This window comes from Sitophilus oryzae, unplaced genomic scaffold, assembly GCF_002938485.1.
Source record: "Sitophilus oryzae breed Bouriz unplaced genomic scaffold, Soryzae_2.0 scaffold_41_pilon_pilon, whole genome shotgun sequence".
NCBI classification, from domain to species: domain Eukaryota; kingdom Metazoa; phylum Arthropoda; class Insecta; order Coleoptera; family Curculionidae; genus Sitophilus; species Sitophilus oryzae.
In genome coordinates this window covers 2,713,502-2,734,798 of record NW_022146996.1, presented here as the reverse complement: position 1 = coordinate 2,734,798, position 21,297 = coordinate 2,713,502, and the positions used below count along the sequence as shown (strand labels likewise).

At 34.2% G+C, this 21,297-nt stretch overlaps 2 protein-coding genes across 4 annotated transcripts in view; one reads left to right on the top strand and one right to left on the bottom strand.

Moving 5' to 3' along the window:
* Positions 1-21,297, top strand: part of LOC115885781 (TGF-beta-activated kinase 1 and MAP3K7-binding protein 2) — a 136,121-nt gene that overhangs the window by 10,763 nt on the left and 104,061 nt on the right. The window lies entirely within an intron of this gene.
* Positions 10,896-11,438, bottom strand: LOC115885711. Its single transcript, XM_030904698.1, has one exon. It carries the CDS (start codon positions 11,436-11,438, stop codon positions 10,896-10,898), a length of 543 nt encoding a protein of 180 aa, XP_030760558.1.

Genomic DNA, 21,297 nt, shown 5'->3' with positions numbered 1-21,297 from the left:
TATATTTTTAATTAACTGAAAAGAATTTAAAATTACCTTTCCAAAAATATAGCATACTTGATATTTTGTTATAATCCCTTCCGAAATACAGAATTTTTAAAATTTTTCAGCCACTTTTAACTAGTAGGCTTTGGATCCCTTATTGATGATATGCTTTTAATGGAACTCGAAAACATATTTTTCCAGCAAGACGACGCACTGCCTCTGAACGCTGAAGTTATCAGCAAATTTTTGCAGCCAATTTCAAGAATAATTGAATAGATAACCTAGATCCCAGCCGTTGGCCGTCGAGGCCGCCTTGGATCTAATCCTATGGATATATTTGTGGAAGAATAAAGGTTCCTTATTCTTCCGTATAATCTAGACAAGAATTAGAAATACTTAGCAGTTATGAGAGGGTATCTTTTACCCCCACTAAGTTGAATTCCGCGAGAAATGTTCAAAAACTGTCCCGTCTGTCCATAACAGAAGACGGTCGATATGTCGAACACCTGTAGCAAAATCTCATGTCTTGGTTTGCTATTTATTTTTATTGTTATTAGATATAGTTTAAATATGTTGATGTTGGTTAAATATATTTTAAATTGTTATAAAATTCTGCATCTCTCATAGCAAATATTATTTTCGTTTTAATTGATGCTCACAGCTAGAATTTTTTTGCAATACAGCCGGTGCCGTTCAAAGCCTACTTACTTAAAGCGGGCGAGTTTTTATATACTCTATATCTCGAAGAGGAATCGAGCAAAATTTTAAGTGTGTTATATTTCTGGAAAGGTAATTTTATATTCTTTTCAATAAATTAAAAATATACAGGGTGTCCCATATAAAAAATCAAATTTTCTGTTGATAATTCTTAAATTATTAATTTAAATAAAATTATACTTAAACCATTAAATTCTACGTAAAAATGTGATTTGGAAATGTTTTCATAAAAATACAAAATTTTCTATAGCAAAAAAGTTACAGCGATTTGTTAAAAATGCATATTTTTGAAAAACACCCCGTAACTCCGAAACGGTAACAGAGATCGATATGCGGTTTTCACCATCATGCTTTTGACAAAAATTGAGCTCCAGATACCGATATTAGTTTTTGTCTATCTCCTATAGAAAAGGGTGTTTCCATTTAAAAGCGTCGAATTTGACCCACCCTGTACATTTTTTTATGATTTAATGAGTAGGTACAAGATACATAAATATCATATTTAGTTAATATAGGCAAGTTCTATAAAGATGGTTAAGCCGACAATTAAGCAATATTTAAATTAATAAAAATCTCGATAAAAAGATTTAGTTTCATAATTTCTTTGAACCTATATTCTTCTAAACGTAAAATTTAGTCACTAGATATAGATATTTTTATATAAGTTTCTATAAGTCATTTGTAGATCCGCATTAGTTTATAAGATCCGAGTGGTAATCTAAAGACATGTTTTCGACCTCCAAAATATTTTTGATACCGTATTTTATAAATAATTAATTAATTTTATTGTTAACAATAACATACAATTAGTATATATATATTAGATATATTTGTTAATACCGCAGTGCACTAGATACGTAAATCTACCAGAAATTTTAGCTGGCATATTAAAATTTCTATAGCCTTTTTTAGTGTGTCCTTTTACACTTTTAAATCTAAGGCTACCTGTTTTTACCGTAATTTGCTACCCACAATTTATGAGTAGAACCGGGGACTTTCCACCAAAAATACTTTTGTCACCTTCACCAAAGTCATGTACAAAATTAATTATTGGCCAAATATTTTTTCTCGTTAGTAATAACAAGATAAATAATATTTTATCTTAATATTAATTTTTATATATATAATATTTATTAAATTTAATACATAACCTACCTCTTAACGTAATACCGCTTTTGGATTTAATTTTACTTTGCTTATTATTTACTGTTCTTTAAAATGCTATTAAGTAAAATATAAAAAAATGTGTTGAATTAGTTGTTCTATTATATCCTTGTGGATATCTAATATATATTTAGTAACATTCCTGTAATACGAAATATGTTCACCAGCGTATAATAATATAACAGAGAGATATCGTATGAACAATTTTTTTTCAACATTGTTTTGCGATTTTCCTGAAGTGAAGATGAACGAAACTGGCTATACCTTGCAGGTTTATGAACATTGCACCTTGCTTTGAGATGTTTCGACAATGTTGCTGCATTAAAATATTGCTTGCTGGAATACATTCTATGTCTTCCACCAGCCCTATTTTCTGCATGTGTGATGTCTGCCTACAGTTGCCTGTTTAAGGTTGATTCTCACTATACCTTCCATATCAGCTCCGTTCCGTTTACATAAAATATTATATCACGTAAATGAATAGGACAATGTACACTATCCGTTCCGTTTCCCTTCCGTTCCATATCCTTTCCTTCCATACATTTTTTTAAGGACGGACTGAAGCATATCGGAAACAGCGTTGACATCTTCTTTCATTTGTACCAGCTCTGTTAACATTTTGCTGATATTTATTTGTTCTGTCACCTCTTAATTAAATCTATTACCTTTTTCAAAAGTTACAAATTTTTAAAATAAAACTTTCGTTATGATATAAATTGTACAATAAAAAGTATGGAACTGATACGGAACGGAAGCTTACGTATAGCGACAATACAATAAAAAATACGGAACGGATATGGAATGGATATGGAATGCAAACGGAAGGTATAGTGAGAATCAACCTTTATTCTGCAACTCGTTCTCTGGACTAAGTATACTCGGACTGGAAAAAGGTGCCCATGTAGAAGGTAGAATGTTTAGGAGGAGAGTTAATCACCGCGACCTTATAGATCTATTATATGTTCCCCTTTCTTGAGTTTTAACGAGTTATAACACATCATACAGTCTCAGAGTCTTAACAAAAGCCAGTATCTGAGACGGCTCCACGGAGGACAGCTCTCCATCCTCGACATCAGCCGTACCAAAGTTCATGGCACGAACGGTCGTTGCGTCGTCTCGGTGCACTCAGTGGGAAGGTGTTCTGGTGTTTTCCCATTTTTCCCACAGAATCTGCATTCGCCGTTGTTCCTCAGCTTCAATCTACTGAGGTGTTCGTTGAGGAGACAGTGTCCTGTTAGAAACCCAGTGACAATCCGAAGATTATTTTTACAAAAGATTATTTTTTTAAATCAAGGAAAATCTTTGATTTTTCTCGGTCGTAAGTTCTGCGGAACTTTTTTGTGTGTTTTAGACCGTTGGAGGACTCCCATTCCAGGTTACGGATGGTGTCTTCCAGGTTTTTCAGTTCCACCTTTAGTTGATTTCGCTTGAAAAACAGAACATTGCTCGTCCAGTTAGTAGAGCGTTTGCTCCTTTTCTAGCTAGATCATTTGCTTTTTCATTGCCTTATACCCCTTGCTGAGCGGGCACCCAGGGTAGGAGGACTTTATTCTTTTCTGCCTGAAGGATGCTGGGGTAGAAATCTACGCTATCGAAAGATGCATACAATTTATCTTGGGACAAAACTATCGGGAACAAGAAATAGCCATCTTGTCCGAAAGTCAAGCAGCACTAAACGCGGTCAACTCAGTAACCATCAATTCGAAGTTGGTAAAAGAATGTCTAGAGAATCTGAACAAATTACGCAAAGAAAATAAAGTCCTCTTACTATGGGTGTCCGCTCACCAAGGGATAGAAGCAATAAGAAAAGGTGTACCCATTCAGGCTGAGGCAACCTAGTTTACAGACGGCTCAAGAATGTCGGAAGGCGTAGGAACTGGAATAGTAGGATTGAAACAAGGAATATCTTTCCACGTAAGCCTACCTAAGGATGTCACAATTTTTCAGGCAGAAATAACGGCAATCCACTATTGTGTAGAAAAAATAATAAGGCACCAAAGAACACACGTTCAGTAGTCATCTTCGCAGACAGCCAAGCAGCGCTAACGGCACTCGGTTCCACGGGAGTTAATTCTAGACTAGTGTGGGATTGTGTGCGTGCTCAAAAATCATTTAGGGAAGCGTAGCATTGTTACGTTAGTCTGGGTACCAGGGCACGAATGTCACAAGGGTAGCGAAAAGTCAGATGAAATAGCCAAGCAAAACTCATGAGAACCATTCATAGGCCCAGGCGTTGCAAAAGCAATCACGAGATAATAGCCACTTAACAATAGGTGGAAAATACTCGAGAATGGTGGTGAAATTTACCAGGGCAGAAACAGGCGAAAAAGTTTATAGTAGAACATTCGCCAAAATTCGGGATATAAATTAACAGCATTGAAGCTGAAACCATTTTTAGAATTATTTATCCATTAGAATTGTTATTTATAAATTTCCTAAGACACTGAGAGAGCTATAGAGTATTATATTCACATAATTTGAAGACAATCATATCTATTATGGACATTATAGATATGGATTCGTCGTCGTCTAAAGCTTGATTTTCATGCATCCGTTGTCCGACGATACGATATTGATTTTATTGGTTGAATTTAAAGACTTCGATTGGATAACCGTTTCTAACCATTTGAAGTCTTTAAAGTCAACCAATAAAATTAATATAGGACCATCGTATCAACGGATAACGGACGCATGAAAATCAAGCTTTAGTCCGTACGTTGCAGCGTCGCGTATGACGTGTAGTGGCTCTGGTTCTGGCTCTAAGGACCTGACGGCCGCACGCTCCGCCCGTCTCCAATTTTCTCTGTTTTCTGTTCTTCGAACGGCACCGTCCAGGTTGGTATTCATAAGTTTTCAGCCATGTCCACCCACCTGGTTGGCGATCTTCCTCGGCGCCGGGATCCTGCAGGTCTTCCCTGCACTACAAGTCTCTCCATATGCCCGCTCCTGTTGACGTGACCGAAGAAGGAAAGGATGCGTTTATAGACAGTGATGGAAAGTCTTTATGGTAATTGGATTGCATTAATGACCGACACATCCTCCTCCAGCACCACATCTCGAAAGCGTCAATGCGTCGTCTGTCGGCTGCCAACAATGTCCATGTCTCAGAAGCAGAAAGCATAACCGGAAAGACAAGACTATTTACAAGATTGATTTTTGTCGATTGTGTTATGTGACTGTTCGACCAAACTTTCGTGAGCTGCGTCATAGCGTTACGGCCCAGTTGAATTCTGCGGCGTATTTCCATTTCGCAACTACCGGTATTAGATATAAGTTGCACAACTTCGCAGCGATCTATGTTTGTGATGTCTGGGCAGTTGTTGTTTTCGCGATTTACGATCATCACCTTAGTCTTTCTGTAATTGATGCGAAGGCCGAACTCTCTACTGGTAGTTTCCAATCTTGCTAGAATTGTCCTCAGTTCCAGCTGGTTTGCGGTTACCAATATCGTAGATATGGATTACTCGATCACAATACCAATATTCAGGCATACTTCTAAAAGAAAGGACGTCGTTTACCTAGAACATTAAAAATATAGCAATTATTTATAATACTCACAATTTTGGCATAAGTCCTAAAATTAATAAACCTTAATAATACACACCTTGTGTGTCTTTTTTCTTATTTTTTTTAATTGTTATTCCTAAAGAGGTTTTATAAAAAACAGATGTTTTATATTTAGAAACTATAATCGTTTCTTGATCGTCTAGCTGTCTATATTGGAGGCTTGATGAATCAACTTACATTTTCGATTGTTGTGCTTTGAATAATTTAATATAAATATTCTGGTTATTCACCAGGTCTAGAATAACACAAAAGAACATATAAAAATGAATGTTAATTAGTTTCTTGTTGTATTTTTAATATAGCTGTCGAACCAGCAACAACTTTCTCTATTAAGCAGGTACGATGTTATACACAAATTAATAGTATACTTAATTTTAAATATTTCTATTATTTCTTTTATATTCTTTATTCACTTATAGTTATTTAGTTGTTTATTTTTCTTACTTTACATACATTACATAAGGTTACACGGGTTATAAGACGACTCGTGTATAGCATTGGCCTACACCGAAGCCTACAGGGTCCGGCATCTGCAGTGTCCTATAACCTAAAGAAAAACGCTAAAACCTAAAAAAAGTGCAAACCTAATGTATTAGGATGTATTTTAGGAAACTATTTTAACTTCAACAGTGTGGCTCAAAAATGTCAGTGGATCGGGATGATTTTTTTTAATGGAATACACTGTATATTATTGCATTTTTGCTTCCTTCCTGATCATTAAAAAAAACATTTTTTCAGCCTTTTTAAAAAATATATTAAAAAAACAATAAATTTTCTGAAATAAAAACTATACGTTACATGCTTTAGGTTTGCACTTATACAAAATGTTGTTTATGATATATATTATAAAAGCTACAGATGGCCCGGACTCACTATCGCCGGATACGCCAGGGTATGTTAATAACAAATGGTTTGCCAAATGCATACGAGTCGTCTGAGCCCGGACATAGAAGAGCAGAACAATGATGATGATACTTTATTTTATATTTTAATCTTAGCCATATATTTTGTCATGGCCGTAGCTAGGTTTTGACTCAGGATGGAGAAAAATGTTAAAAGTCGGTACCAAAATACGCTGTATCTTATATTTTACTCAAAAAAATAGTATCTTGATTTTAAAAGTAATCTGCAAGGGCTCTGCTAAATCTTATATAAAGTTTGAATTCAAATTATTTTTTCTCTTCTTATACCAATTTTCTTTTCTTCTACAAGATTTAGGATATGATTATTTTGGACTCGATGTTGGAGCTGTGATAAATGATAAAAGTAAAGGTTCTAGAATTTTTAACTCTATGGCTTCTAGTTTCGGTACTAGTGTACGGAATAGAATGTTTCAATGTATGTGTTTGAAGCGGTAAGTAGTTCCACTCCTTTTTGTGGGCCAGCGATGAGAGTAGACAAAAACAAATGTTTATATTTCTATGCTTTTATTGAATCCATTTTTCATACGTTCCAAATAATATAAAAATATTTAAAAGTAATACCACAGATCATAGATTATAAACTTATCGTCAACAGCATTGTTTTTCGTGGTTCCAATTTTTGGAGTCGCGCACTAGTTAGGTTACTAGTTTGCGCACAAGCACGCCCACTTATGACCTCTAAAAAGGTGCAGAGCGCCTGACCGGCCTTGTGACCGGCCCAGTTATTATGCTGTTTAAACGGGACTTTATTTTTGCGCACAAGAAAATTTACTCGTTTGCTCATCGTCATAAAAAACAATTTTCGTACCACGAATTAGGGACAAGATTTTTATCTGTATCCTTATAGGATACCTAATCTGTTTAATACCTTGTATTAGAGGTGGGCAAAGATTGAACGAGTCGTTCATTTGAACGAGTATTAAAAATGAATCGTGAGAATTGATTCATTGCTTACAATACGGTTCTTTCAATTGAATCGTGGCCAGCAAGGATCCATAAGATTTGAACGACGAGCCGTAAAAAACAATCGTAAGAATTGAATCGGATCACAATGAATCGTGGCCAGTACGGATCCATAGGATTTGAGCGATGAGCCGTAAAAAAGAATTGTGAGAATTGAATCGGATCACAATGCCATCGCTCTTTCCGGCGCGCGACGGCGCCGGCGGCGCACAGTGTTCAAATTTTGCGAAAAACCGATCGAAATTGAAAATTTTTAGTTTATTTGAGAATCGTCAAATTTATGTACATGTTTCTTTACCTCATTTTACAACTTTTAATGACTGAATATCTTTATGAGCAAAAGCTAAAAAAATAATAATAATTTTATACAGCATATTTTGGCATTAAAATGTTTTCTTTTTTAGCCGCTGCAAGTCAAATTTTTCATGGAAATGTAATTATATCAGAAAAAAGTACATATTTTAAGGATTTAAATAACCTAAATACTACAATGAAGGTCGCTTTTCCTCTCAGGCATAATTCGCTGCCTATAACCCACTACAGTTTTTTGAAGAAATGTCATTTTATTGGTCTTTTATGTTTATTGCTAGTCCTTGCTCATCAATAAATTATACATTAGATAAAAGCCTATAAGTCTAAGGAATTTAGGAACATTTTGTTTTACCTGCGCAAGGTGCGCATCAGGCTTTTGTGATTCGGATTCATTTGCGCTGAGTTCTAAACATGTTTACACGCGACCGGGCGGCCAGTATTTAGTTTTTTATTATATGGTGTTCAGTGTAGTCACAAGTTTAGTTTATGTTATTTTGCGGTGTAGTAAGTCAAGAAATATATTGTTTTAAAGTGTGTTGGTTTATTTTTGGCATTTATTCATGATGGCAATTACACGTCTGCATCTACATGAGAAAATGATGGAAATACCTGGCCATGATTTCTCTGTGAAGAAAATTCATGTTTTGGACTTTTTAAAAGATCATTTTGAAACAAACGGAGATGAAATTGCAACTAACGCTCTCAATAACTTCATGAGGCAATCGTTTTTCCGTAATATTTAACAAAATGGAAAGCTGCTCGGAGGAAAGACAGAAATTTCTTGTCTAGGTATGCAGATTGGCTATACACACTATACAGGTTGATGTTATTTTTCCCGATGAAGTGTTTCATTGTCAACGACAACTTACGGTTCCTGGTTATTCTGCATCTACACGTGGAGGTAAATATGCAAAATAATTATTTATCTATAGGGATAAATTCTAACATTTTATATTATTATAGCAGGTCGGCCGTCAAAAACATTTGTAGAAAGTTCGGACGTAGAAATACTGAAAAAATTCGACGGCAAAATACAGCAGCCGAGTTATCATTTGCTGCGTTCATGAAATTGCGTGAAGAGGGAAACGTCTCTGCTTCAAAATTGGTAACAGAGGCAACTATGACCACGCCCACAAGAGCAACTAAAATTCTATAATGTTCACACAACAAAAATCAGCCCAGCTAAAATTAATGAGGATTTGTTCAAAAGACCTATATTGAGCTCGGTTAGGTTATCCACTCCTGAGTTCATTTCATTTCTCCAAAAAAGTTCATAGGAAAATAGACCAAAGCATGCTTCCTTTGCTGGACCTTACAGAGGAGGAGAAACATGAACTCAAAATTGATGAGCATAATGACAATGAAGATAATGATGGGCGAGAACAATATGAGGATTGGGATGATTAGTTTTTATACTATTAGAATTGATATATGACTGCTATAGACTATTTGCAATAAAACCTGTCAAAAATTAAGGAAAAAGTCGTTTAAATTGGCGCAATAGGGTTTACAGTTTGCACGTAATCAATTTTGATCAAGTTTTCATCAATTTTGAACACTGTGCGGCGGTGATATAGGCATACATGCAGGCACCAATATTTAGACTTGAACAAAAGCCCTAAACAAACATCATGGGCATAAAATGCAAACGATAAGAACGTTATTTACAAGAAAAAAATATTAATTCTCTGCTTAGTACAGGAGTATCTGTAAGGTATTTAATTTTCACGTTATATCACGTATTATAACAAAGTTATTGAATAGTTGCTTTCATAGACACTAAAGCTTCAATCAGAACCTCGCAATTAGTGGAATAAATTAATAGTTTCAATTAGCGTAGAAGTTTGTTCCTTTAATATCAACGTCAAAATTAGGGGTAGACATTTCCAATTAGTACAAAAGGTTATCAAACTTTTAACTTTTCCATTAATCATACTTCAAAATATGTCATATGAATATTATTTTAGCCTTTGAGTATCATCCGTCAAGAGAAATTGTTGTTATAAATCAAAAGTGTTTTATTTTATAAGGTAAATAAGGTAAATATTAGACATTCTCTATGGATACAACTCACTATCTCAAGCTGTTACTAGGATATCCTATTAATTTTAATTGTGTTTTTTAGACATTGTGAATGATCGTAAAGTAAAAAGTATAAAGCTTCATTCAGAACCTCCCAATTAGTGGAATAAATTAGTGGTTTCAATTGCACTTTATACTTTTTAGTTTACGATCATTCACAATGTCTAAAAACACAATTAAAATTAATAAAATATCCTAGCAACAGCTTGCGGTAGTCTGTTATATCCATAGAGAAAGCATAATATTTATCTTATAAAACAATAAACTTTAAAGAAAAAAATTTCTTGGCGGGTGATAATCAACGGCCAAAATGACATTCCTCGCAAATTTTGAAGCATAATTAGTGGAAAAGTCAAAAGTTTGTTAACTTCTTCCACTAACTGAAAATTACTACCACTAATTATGACGTTCTGAATGCTTACATTAAAATTAGGTGCACAAACTTCTACGACTAATTGAAACTACTAATTTATTCCACTGATTTCGAGGTTCTGAATGAGGCTTAACTAAAATAACTAACTGTTTTATATGAGATATTACAACTTTTTGTAGCGAAACAACTGTATTGAGAGACTTGGCATTTCTTTTCATTTTATGTTTTTGATGGAATTTTAATTTTCTTTTTTCCCCGCAAATTTCTTTTAATCGTTGATTTAGTATTACTAGCGAATAAATTGTCAATATTATATAGTTGGCAGAACGGGCGATCGTAAAAATATCTCGTATCAATATAAAAAGTAAAACTCCTCCTAAACACAAGTTATTTACGTCGTTTTCGAATCGCACTTTGTGCCACGAGACTTCGACCACCTGAATGCCGTCCGTTGCCAACTTTCGCAGTCCAGTGGCGTGGGTTAGCGCATGTAGATTCAGAAAGACAAAAAAGCTCATACACGTGCCTACGTCACGGTTGTACGCTTGAAACTTTATATATCCATTTCTTTTAATATGACGTCCGCATCTAAAAATATTCTTATTGTAAATATCGAGCGTTGAGGGTGTGGCTCCGTCGATCAACGACCAAAGGCAAGTTTATAAAAAGGAATTTATTATTACCAATGTGTTCTGTTCGCCGTACTAAAGTTGCGCTCTTCACTTTATCAATGAATTCACTTTCAGAGAGATATAATATGCGTATATTGAATTAATTTATTCTAGAATTTTCTTCTTCTTCTTCCTACTCTATATTAGGCAGATTGCCTGTTCATTCTTCACATCATGCCTACAGTTTGAATCGATGGTAAGGATATCACACCATCTTTTTCTTGGCCTTCCCGTGCTTCTTCTTCCCAGTGGTGATTTGTCTCGAGCTGACCTTACTATTCTTCCCTCGTCCATTCGGCCTATATGTTCATTCCATTCGCGTCTTCTGCTCAATACCCATTCATTAATGCTACCCACCTTGCATGTTTGCTTTATATTGTCGCTTCGTTCTCTATCTAGCAGCGTTTTACCTGCGATTTTGCGGAGGATTTTCATCTCGCCTGTTTCCAAGGATTTTCTTGTTTTTGCTGTAGCCGATCTGGTTTCTGCTGTGTAGGTCATTATGGGTCTGACGACAGCCTTGTATATTCTTGACTTGACCTTGACACCTATGTATTTATTTTTCCATATGTTGTCGTTCAGATATCCAGCCACTCTCATTGCTTTTGTTGGTTGTTGTCTGACCTCTGTTTCGATATCACCATAACCGGATAACTCTATACAGACATATTTAAATTTCATTTCTTGCTGTATTATTGTGGTATCTACGACAATCTTGCATCTGATAGGTATTTTTTATGTTGTCAGGCTCTTTATTTTGGATGCAGAGATTATCATGTTATAAGATTTTGCTACTAGATTGAAGCAATACACTAGTCTTTGGAGGTCGTCCTCATTTTCTGCGAATAGCAAAGCGTCGTCGGCATAACACAGAATTGTAATATTGGGATCTCCCATTTTGCATCCATTTAAATGGCGCACTTGTTTTATTATTTCGTCCATGATTACATTAAAAAAAGTGGGCTTAATGAATCGCCTGGTCGTATGCCTTTCTCTACAGGTATTATTGATTCAGTAAGATCCCCGTGGATATTAGCCTGGATTTTGTTAGCACTGTATATATTTTCTATGACTTTAATTAAGTTATGGGGTATTTGTCTGTCATAAAATAATCGGACATCTTCCAACTGAACCCGATCAAATGCTTTCTGCAGATCTATGAAACACATACATATAAGCTGGTCTGTTGTACTCAATCGATTTTTCTGCAATCTGTCTTATAACAAAGACCGCATCAGTGCATGGTCTACCCGTTCTAAATCCTGGTTGCTCATCTGATAGAGATATAATGCTGTTTAATTTGTTTGTTATTATTTTTGTTTTTAGTTTCAATGTTATGCTGAGTAGATTTATGCCTCTATAGTTTTCTGGCCTTTCTTTATCCCCCTTCTTAAACATAAGGATAGTGGTACTTGTTCACCATTCATCGGATATTCTGGTAGACAAAGATAGGTAGAGAAAGACTGGTAGACTGGTCGACAACTGGTAGAGAAAGATAGGTTTAATCAGTTTAGTTAGTTGTGGATTAGGTATTATCCTCCATTCTTAAGTAGTTCATTCGGAATGTTGTCTTGTCCAGGACTTTTTCTGTTTTTTAATTGTCGGAGTGCCATATCTATATCTTCACTTTCTATTTGTATGTTTTCGTTAGTGGTTATCTCTGGGGTATCATTCTGCTTGATTGCATCTTGCTTTTTGCTGTAGAGCCTTGTGAAGTAGTCAATCCAATTATCCTTTGTCCAAATAGTCCAATTAGTTCGTTAGTCTCCTTCTTTTTATTTCTAATTAATCCCCAGATTTGTTTTTGGAGGCCGTAAAAGTCTCCTTCCATTCTTCTTGAGAAAACTTCCCAGTGGTCGGCCTTAATTTTTCTTAGTAGTGCTCTCGTCTCATTGCGAATTGCCTTATATTGTACATATGCTTCTGGTGTCCGCAGTGTTCGATAGCTTAGATTTCTTCTTTTCTTCGCTTTTATTTTTGATTTCTTGATAGAACCATGGTGTTTTTGACTATTCTAGAATTTTGTATAGTTTAAAGTTTTATAGTATTTTATGGGTACTGGTAGGGTAAATATGCCAGTGGTCGGACAGTTTAGGAAAAACCGAAGGAAAAACTGAGTTTAAATTGTTGATTAAATTTTCTTTATTGGTTGCATGGAAATTAATTTTTATGAAATAGATAGTGTGGTTATTAGGCTTCACGATAAATATAATAGTTTTTTTCATAAACCTACCAATGATTTTAATGATTTTTTTAAGTGATAAAAGTGCTGTTTTGTCAGTAGTCGGACAGTGCTTGCCAGTGTCCGGCCGGGTAGTTACAATAAGGCGGACATTTTGTAATTGGCTGATTCTGCACAGGCCCATATTTAATATATGTATAATTTTAAAGCAAATTTAATCTTGAACATTATATACCGTTTATTGCCGTATGTTATCTATATAAAAAAATAATATCTAAACGATACCAACGCGGTTCATAAAACCATGCTTCCATTAGTTTTCATCGTATTCAATTTTTCTTCTAGATACAATTTTTTCAACTGTATTTAGTAACATCTGTTTTTTATTGCAAATCCACAAACGGTTCAGTTTTCAATCCAGATAATTTTTAATGCAATCAGACAACATTCAAAGCACAATCCAGCAACAGCTCATTTGCACAATTCAAAGGCAATATGACGTCGAAAAGGTGCTACTGTCCGACCTCTCAAATATATTAAATTTAGCGTTGACCAGTCGTCTGACAACTTTTATTTCCTTCGATCTGCGTTTGTGTTAAGTTTTTGCTGTCCGACCATTAAATACTACCAAAAACTCATGTTTCATTATATTTCAAACGAAAAAGACAGTAGATATTACATATCAAGTACCAAGAAAAATACTAAAACAAAAGAATTATTTTTCAAGTAGTCGGACACTCGTCCGACGACTGGACTTAAAACAAAATTATATACGAGTTTATCGGACACCTAAATTTAACATTAAAATATTAAAAAGTAATCTTTTTTGTTATTTGAAATAAAAGTTTAGACCATTCTACATACACGTAAAGTTGTAAGTACTTCATAAATTAGATACAAAATTTGTCGGGTCTACGATGCTGACACCAACTCTGGCAGCTTTTCGATTTCCCGTCGAGTGTTATAGACTTATCTTGACTTTGCCATAATCATTAAATTATGTTGGACGCAACAAAATTTTTAACTTACCTTACAAACTATCTCACCTCCATCAACAGGCAAAAATTAGAAAGCACAAACATGTGGTCACTTTCCCGAATTTTTAATGGTTTCAGGGTGACAATTTAGGCAAAGAAAATATTATAGAACATAGCGTGCGGAAGAATTGGTAGAATTGGATTTTTAATTATTTGAAGCAATACAAACCCATTTCCCAATAAATACGTTTTGTCCGACCATGGCGTATTCACCCTAACTGGTATGATCTCGGGTATGATTAATTTTTTGCATCTCTGGTATTTAGCCGCCTTCATACCAGGCCTGTCACAAAGTAATTTTTGATTGTGTAACACTTAACCATGAAAATATGTAGCATTTTGCACCCGTCCATGACTGTAAATTTTCAATAAGATGCACGTTCTCCAAATTTTAGATCACGATTAATATGAATAATCAGCAAATCAGCTGACTTTTTTGCTTTTGAGTTATCTAAGCTGGCATTTAAATGAGTACGCTAAAAGAGGTCGAAAGCGTACCTTAAACTTTGGATAAATATCATTTTCCATCATCAATGTTCAGAAAAGTGCGCCAGAGTATGAATTGGATCATGGGCCAAAAACGGTAAATAGAATTGCTTAATCCCATAATACGTAGGTTAGTCAAATTTTACTGCCTTATTACGTCACCATTGTTTTAAGTCCCACTTCCACTCGTGGTATTGTTCAATTCCCTATTTCACTCCCTCTCATGGCAGCAAGGACTGTAATCGAGTGAATGTCGATGCCTCGAAAATTCGGTGAATTCGGTGAATTAAACCATTTCTTTCATCCTCATTGCAGTTGGGTCAACCAAGTTGAACGTGTGTCTGAGTAGGCCGCTGATGACCAGTTTTTTTGCATAAAAACAAAACAATTCTAGCAAGAGTATATTTTGAGTGAAAATACGCCTCTCTGATTTTTTTGTTTCTAAGAAACCATAAGTACTTGAAAAATTTAAACTTTATTTTCAAAACGCTATTTCAAAGTCTATTTCGGACACTTGACCTAAGAGAGAATTGTATTATTTTTATCCATAATGTCTCTGTTTGCGTCTAATATATTTAAAGAAAAACACATACACACATCTAAAAAAGAATTCATATAAAAAGTAAGTTTAGTGTTTTTGATCTATTCTTTGTTCAAATCTTTATGATTTAAAGGCTAATGATTAAAGTAACCAGAATTTAATTCACCAATGGATAGGCATTCATGAACACGCAAAAACCGGTGGTGGACTCCAGGCAAAATGCTTAAATTATTTTTCAAGCATTTATTTAAGTTGGCGTGTAGTATGTTTAATGTGAAGGGTGAGCCCTGCGAGTTGCAAATTCAATTTGAATCACTTCCCAACATTTGATTGAGCTGAAATTTGTTATACCTGCATATTTTCGAATCTTGATCTTACAGAAAACACAGGACCAGAAATTTTGAAAGAAGAGACAACCGGGAAGACCTCCGAAAAGATGGAAAGACAGTTCGCAGTCCATCTCCCAAGAACTCCTACAGAGGCAACCTTAAAATTAACAGATCGAAAGATCACAAATAAGTAAAAGAAGAAGAAGAAGATAGGAATTTCATCTGGCTTGCTGGCTTTACCGGTCTTAGTATATTTTGTCATAGAATCTATGACAAAATATACTAAGACCGGTATAGCCAGCAATCCAGATGAAATTCCTATCTTTCGATCTGTTAATTTTAAGGTTGCCTCTGTAGGAGTTCTTGGGAGATGGACTGCCAACTGTCTTTCCATCTTTTTGGAGGTCTTCCCGGCAGTCTCTTACCCATGGGTTTCCCCATTGTCTTTTTCTTTGCCTACCCCATCTCACTACGTCCTGTATTCCACATTGTTGTCTGATATTTGTATTTCTAATTCTGTCTCTTGTAGTCTTCCCCATTATGGTTCTTAGGTTCTTCATTTCAGCGAATCTTAACATGCTGTAGGTCTTGTTTGTTTCCTCTCGGATTTCTATGCCATATGTAATTATTGGTCTGGTGCAGGTCTTATAAATTTTAATTTTGCTGTCTGCTCGCATGAAGGGGTTTGTCCACAATTCCTATCGAACTCCTAAAACTAATTGATGACGACTCAATTGACATCATTGTAGACTTCATAACACTGCCCAAAAAACCGAATGCTAGATACTGCGCTAATTACAGAACGATTTCACTAATGAGTCATACTCTGAAGGTTCTATTACGTATTATTCACAACAGGATATAATCAAAATTACATTTGGATATAAGCGATTCCCAGCTGGGATTTAGAAAGGGAATGGACACAAGGAAAGCGCTCTTAGGTTTAAATGTTCTTACGCAAAGATGTTTAGATATAAATCAAAATGTATACATTGGTTTTATAGACTTCGAGAAGGCTTCGACAGAGTTGAATTTACAAGCTAATCGAAATATTACAAAGGAAGAATATTGATAGTCGAGACATAAGATTGATAGCGAACCTGTATTGAGACAGACCGCTAAGATCAGATTAGATGATGGTTTTTCTGAAAATATACAAATACAACGAGGTGTACGTCAGGAACGCATCTTGTCTCCCCTTATTTTCAATATATATAGTGAGGCCATCTTTCAAGAAGCTTTAGCAAAGGGAGATGAGGGAATCAAAGTGAACGGTCAACGAATCAAGAATATCAGATACTCTGACGATGCAGTAGTAATGACACACAATAGTGAAGATCCGCAGAACCTACCTCAAAGAATAAATGTAACCTGCAAACAATATGGGCTGAATATGAATTTGAAGAATACAAAATTTATGATTATTACAGAAGACCAAAATGTAAATACTTCAATATCAATAGACAGCACGCCAATAGAAAAAGTGCAACACTACAAAAAATACTTGGGCACAATAATAACTGAAACTGCCGAACAATTGCAAGAAATAAAGTCCGGGATTGAGGTTGCCAGAAATTATTTTTTAAAACAAAAGAAATTTCTTTGCAGGAGAGAAATAAACTTAGATTTAAGAATAAAAATGCTACGTGTTTTCGACCTTATTGTATGGTGCCAAAGCGTGGACACTTAAAACAACCGAAATTATCAAACTGTTGGCTTTCAAAAGGTGGTGTTATCGTCGCATGTTACGAATTAATAAACTATATCGGTTACTATTGATAAACAGAAATTATCTTAAAAAATGTCTATATCTATGTGGCGGATTCATCTTTCCAAAAAAATCCTGTATGGGTATTTCGCCACTGCTGCAAGAAAATCTCTATTGATTTAAAAATAACAATTTTTAACAGAACGTCAACGGTTTCTTGTAGACGTATCTGTTTTAAAAAAAGTAAAGTGTTCTCGAATAGTTGAATTTAAATATTTTAAATAGTTTTTTTCTTTATTCTTTGTATTTTTTTGCTTCCGACGACGGAAAGAGATAACTTTCCGAAACGTTAAGCATTTTTTTTGCTTTGTTAGGCAAATTTGTATTACCGTAAACATAATTTCTGACAAGCAGCATCCGTTTAGGTTTAACGCAGAAGTGTTTACAAAAAATAATTATTTTATTTTGTAGATTTTCTTGCAGCAGTGGCGAAATACCCATACAGGATTTTAGGAAAGAAATTATCTTATCTATTGTCGAAAATAAGGTCTACATTGAATAAACGACTCTCAAAATTTGATTAGAATAAACGAAGTTGTGAAATCCTCTATACAACGAATAATTTCTGATATTTTCGTTCATCTGGATTAACGCATTCAAAGTAATTCTGTGAACGCGTAAATATATTATACCTATAGATCAATAAAACACTTGTGAATATTATGTTTACTGGTGCCAATGGTTTCTAAAAATTTTCTCTTGATCGTTTTCCAAAAATACTTTGCTTAATGACATTAAATTTAGAACTTTTAGTATATATAGCTTAAAATTTTATTTTATTTGCTATACCATTTATGTTTGCAGTTCCATTATAAAAAGTATACTATTGCAAAATGGAAAGGAATATATTCAAAAACAAACTTCTATTTTATATACAGGGTGTCCCAATATTCCGTGGACGTAGAACTACTACGTAATTTTGGAATCAAAATAAGTTCATTAGACACAATTTACCTCTATACAAAAACAAAAGTGCTTCGTTTGTCTGTTGGTAGAGGGCATCAAACTTTAAAAAATAAACACATCTTTTTAGATATTTTAAGAGTTATTATTTTAAGTTATTCCGGTTTGAATGAGATTTTTGGTGACTATGTTTTGCTAAGTAGTTTAACATTTTACTTTCACAAAAATCAAGAAAAAGTACGGGAAGGACGAAAACTACCCCCACCCCATGAATTTTAGTGTAAATATTTTTCAACTCCACCAATAACAGATTTTCTTTTCGTAAAATGGTCCCTCTAGTATTTACTACATATTTTGTCTCTTGTAAAAAAAAACGCCACATCGCAGAGTTTTTGAGAAAAACATTTTTGGAGAATTTTTTTTTCTAAACCAGACCTACATACCGGGTGTTGCATCGTCGAGCGGGACATAGAAAATCCCATGTAAATTTTAATGGGGTCAATTATTGGCTTCCCTAATTATTTTAGAGAATAATTCTATTCAGGTTTATTGAAGAGCACTAAAACCCACATTCAAAAGAATAACTTTAGATATTTTTGATTAGCCCGTTTACGAGTTATCGCCGATTTCTTTTTAAATATTTCTCCTTTCTTATGACCCTGTATTTACTTATGAGCACCTGTCAAGGTAAAAGTTAACTGTCAAATGAATTTGTCATTTCAGAAATTTATCTATTTAGTGCTTTATTATTATTATTAAAAACTACCTACTTATTATTAAAATACCTACATCGAAAATATTAGCTATGAATTACACTACCGAAGAAAAAGTATGATGATTAAATGGTATTATCAAGGAAATAGTTATCAAAAGGTGTCGGACATGTTTGCTGCTCTGTATCCGAATAGAATACCGATACCTGGAAAATCTACAATCGCAAGGAATATCCAGAGATTTGAGACCAAATGTCCCTTATAAATAAGTGCAGATGTGAAGCAAGGCAGGAACAAAGAGAAGATGCAAGGAATGATACCGACTTGGAAGTTTTATTGTGCGTGGTAGAGAACGATGGAAAGATCAGCACAAGGAAACTTGAGGATGAAATAGGAATAGATCACACTACAGCGTTTCGAATTTTGAAACGACATAAATACTATTCCTTCAAATATGAAAAGCAACAAGAGCTACGAGATGAGGACGAAATACGGCGGCAGGCGTTTTGTTTTGATATGATGGAAAGAACAAACACGGATAGGGAATTTTTAAAAAACATATGTTTCACTGACGAATGCACGTTTACCTTAAATAATGAACCCAATGTTCAAAATTATCGATATTGGAACAAAGAAAACCAACACAGGTTTGTCGAAACAAGGACGCAATATCCACAGAAAGTAAATGTTTGGGCAGGGATATTCGGACACAATATTATCGGGCCATTATTTCTTACGCGAAATTTAAATGCATAATATTATTTGGAATTTTCTCGAAAATCATATTTAACCTGCTTTACATGATGCCGCTAGGGAAAATCAGGAAGTTTGGTACCAAATGGATGGCTGCCCGGCACATAGTACCCTGGCTGTTCGGGAATATTTAGACAATAGCTTTAACGGAAACGTTATTGGCCTAAATCATACAGTAAATTGGCCAGCAAGGTCTCCTGATATTTCGCCAAATGATTTCTTTCTCTGGGGCCATTTAAAAAACAGGATATACAAGGATAAAAAATACCCAAATCTAGACGAGTTAAAAAATGCTATTTCTGCCGTATGCAATAGAATTTCAGTTTACCAACTAGTGTATGTAAGGAGAGAATTTTATGATCGCCTGCGTTATTGTCTAGCAGTCGATGGAGGAATATTTGAACATCTTCTTAAATAAGTTCTAAAGTCCTAACAATTTAATAGTACCTAAATTAATAAGTTATTGAATATTGTAATAATACTATAATTAACCTTGTAATTGATTGCTTTATTTTACTCTAATTCATATTAATTTGTATTTATAAATACATCTTTAAGATTTCCGATGTAGGAATGAGTTTTCAATAATAATAAAGCACTAAATATGTAAATTTCATAAATGACAACTTCATTTGACAGTTATCTTTTACCTTGACTGGTGCTCATAAGTAAATACAAGGCCATAAGAAAGGAGAAATATTTAAAAAGAAATCGGGCGATAACTCATAAACGAGCTAATCAAAAATATCTAAAGTTATTCTTTTGAATGTGGGTTTTAGTGCTCTTCAATAAACCTAAATAGAATTATTCTCTAAAATAATTAGGGAAGTCAATAATTGACCGCTTTAAAATTTACATGGGATTTCCATGTAAATCCGTAATTTTTTAGTCAAAATACTTAAGTTAATTGCGCATGATTTGCTTTTATACAAAAGTGCTTCGTTTGTCCGCTAGAGGGCATCAATAAAAAATAAACCCGAACGTTAATTAATTTAAAATTTATTAATTTTTTTAAGCTTTTTATGAAGCTTATTGTCAGATATAATTTGTGATGCTAGCATAAAATTCCATATTTTTGCCAACTAGATTATTAGAGCAATAAATTTTATGCGCCTCCATAGACAGTCTCAGCTTCGGAAAAATATTTTTTTTCCTCAAAAAGAATGCGCGGTGGTTTTTTTGCAAGAGACAAAAAATATAGTAAATACCAGAAGGACCATTTTACGAAAAAAAATCGGTCGTCGGTTGAGTTGGAAAATATTTATAGTAAAATTCATGTAGGAGTGGGGGTAGTTTTCACCCTTCTCCTATCTTTTCTTGATTTTTGTGAAAGTCAAGTGTTAAAGCCCTTAGCAAAACATATACCTACACCCAAAATTTCATTCAAATAGGAATAACGGTTCTTAAAATATCTGTAAAAATGTGTTTATTTTTTTAAACTTTGATGCCCTCTAGCTGACAAACGAGGCACTTTTGTATAGAGGTAAATTGTGTCCAATGAACATATTTTGATTTCAAAAATTTGTAGTAGTTCCACGGTATATTGAGACACCCTGTATACTTAAAATAAATATCCATACACAATAAGTTAATAATCTCATCGATCAATCACTTTTCAAAAAAAAGATTCATTCCTTTTTTCATTTTGCTAATTTTCAGACAAATTTTGTAATATAAAAAATACCTTTAACGTCATAAGAGAGGTTTAAAATAAACCCTATTTTGAAACATAATGAACATTTTTTATCAACTCATTTATTATAGTCAGAATATAGCTGTCAATGTTATCATTTACATGCCAACAAGTCAGTATATTAGCCAATATTTA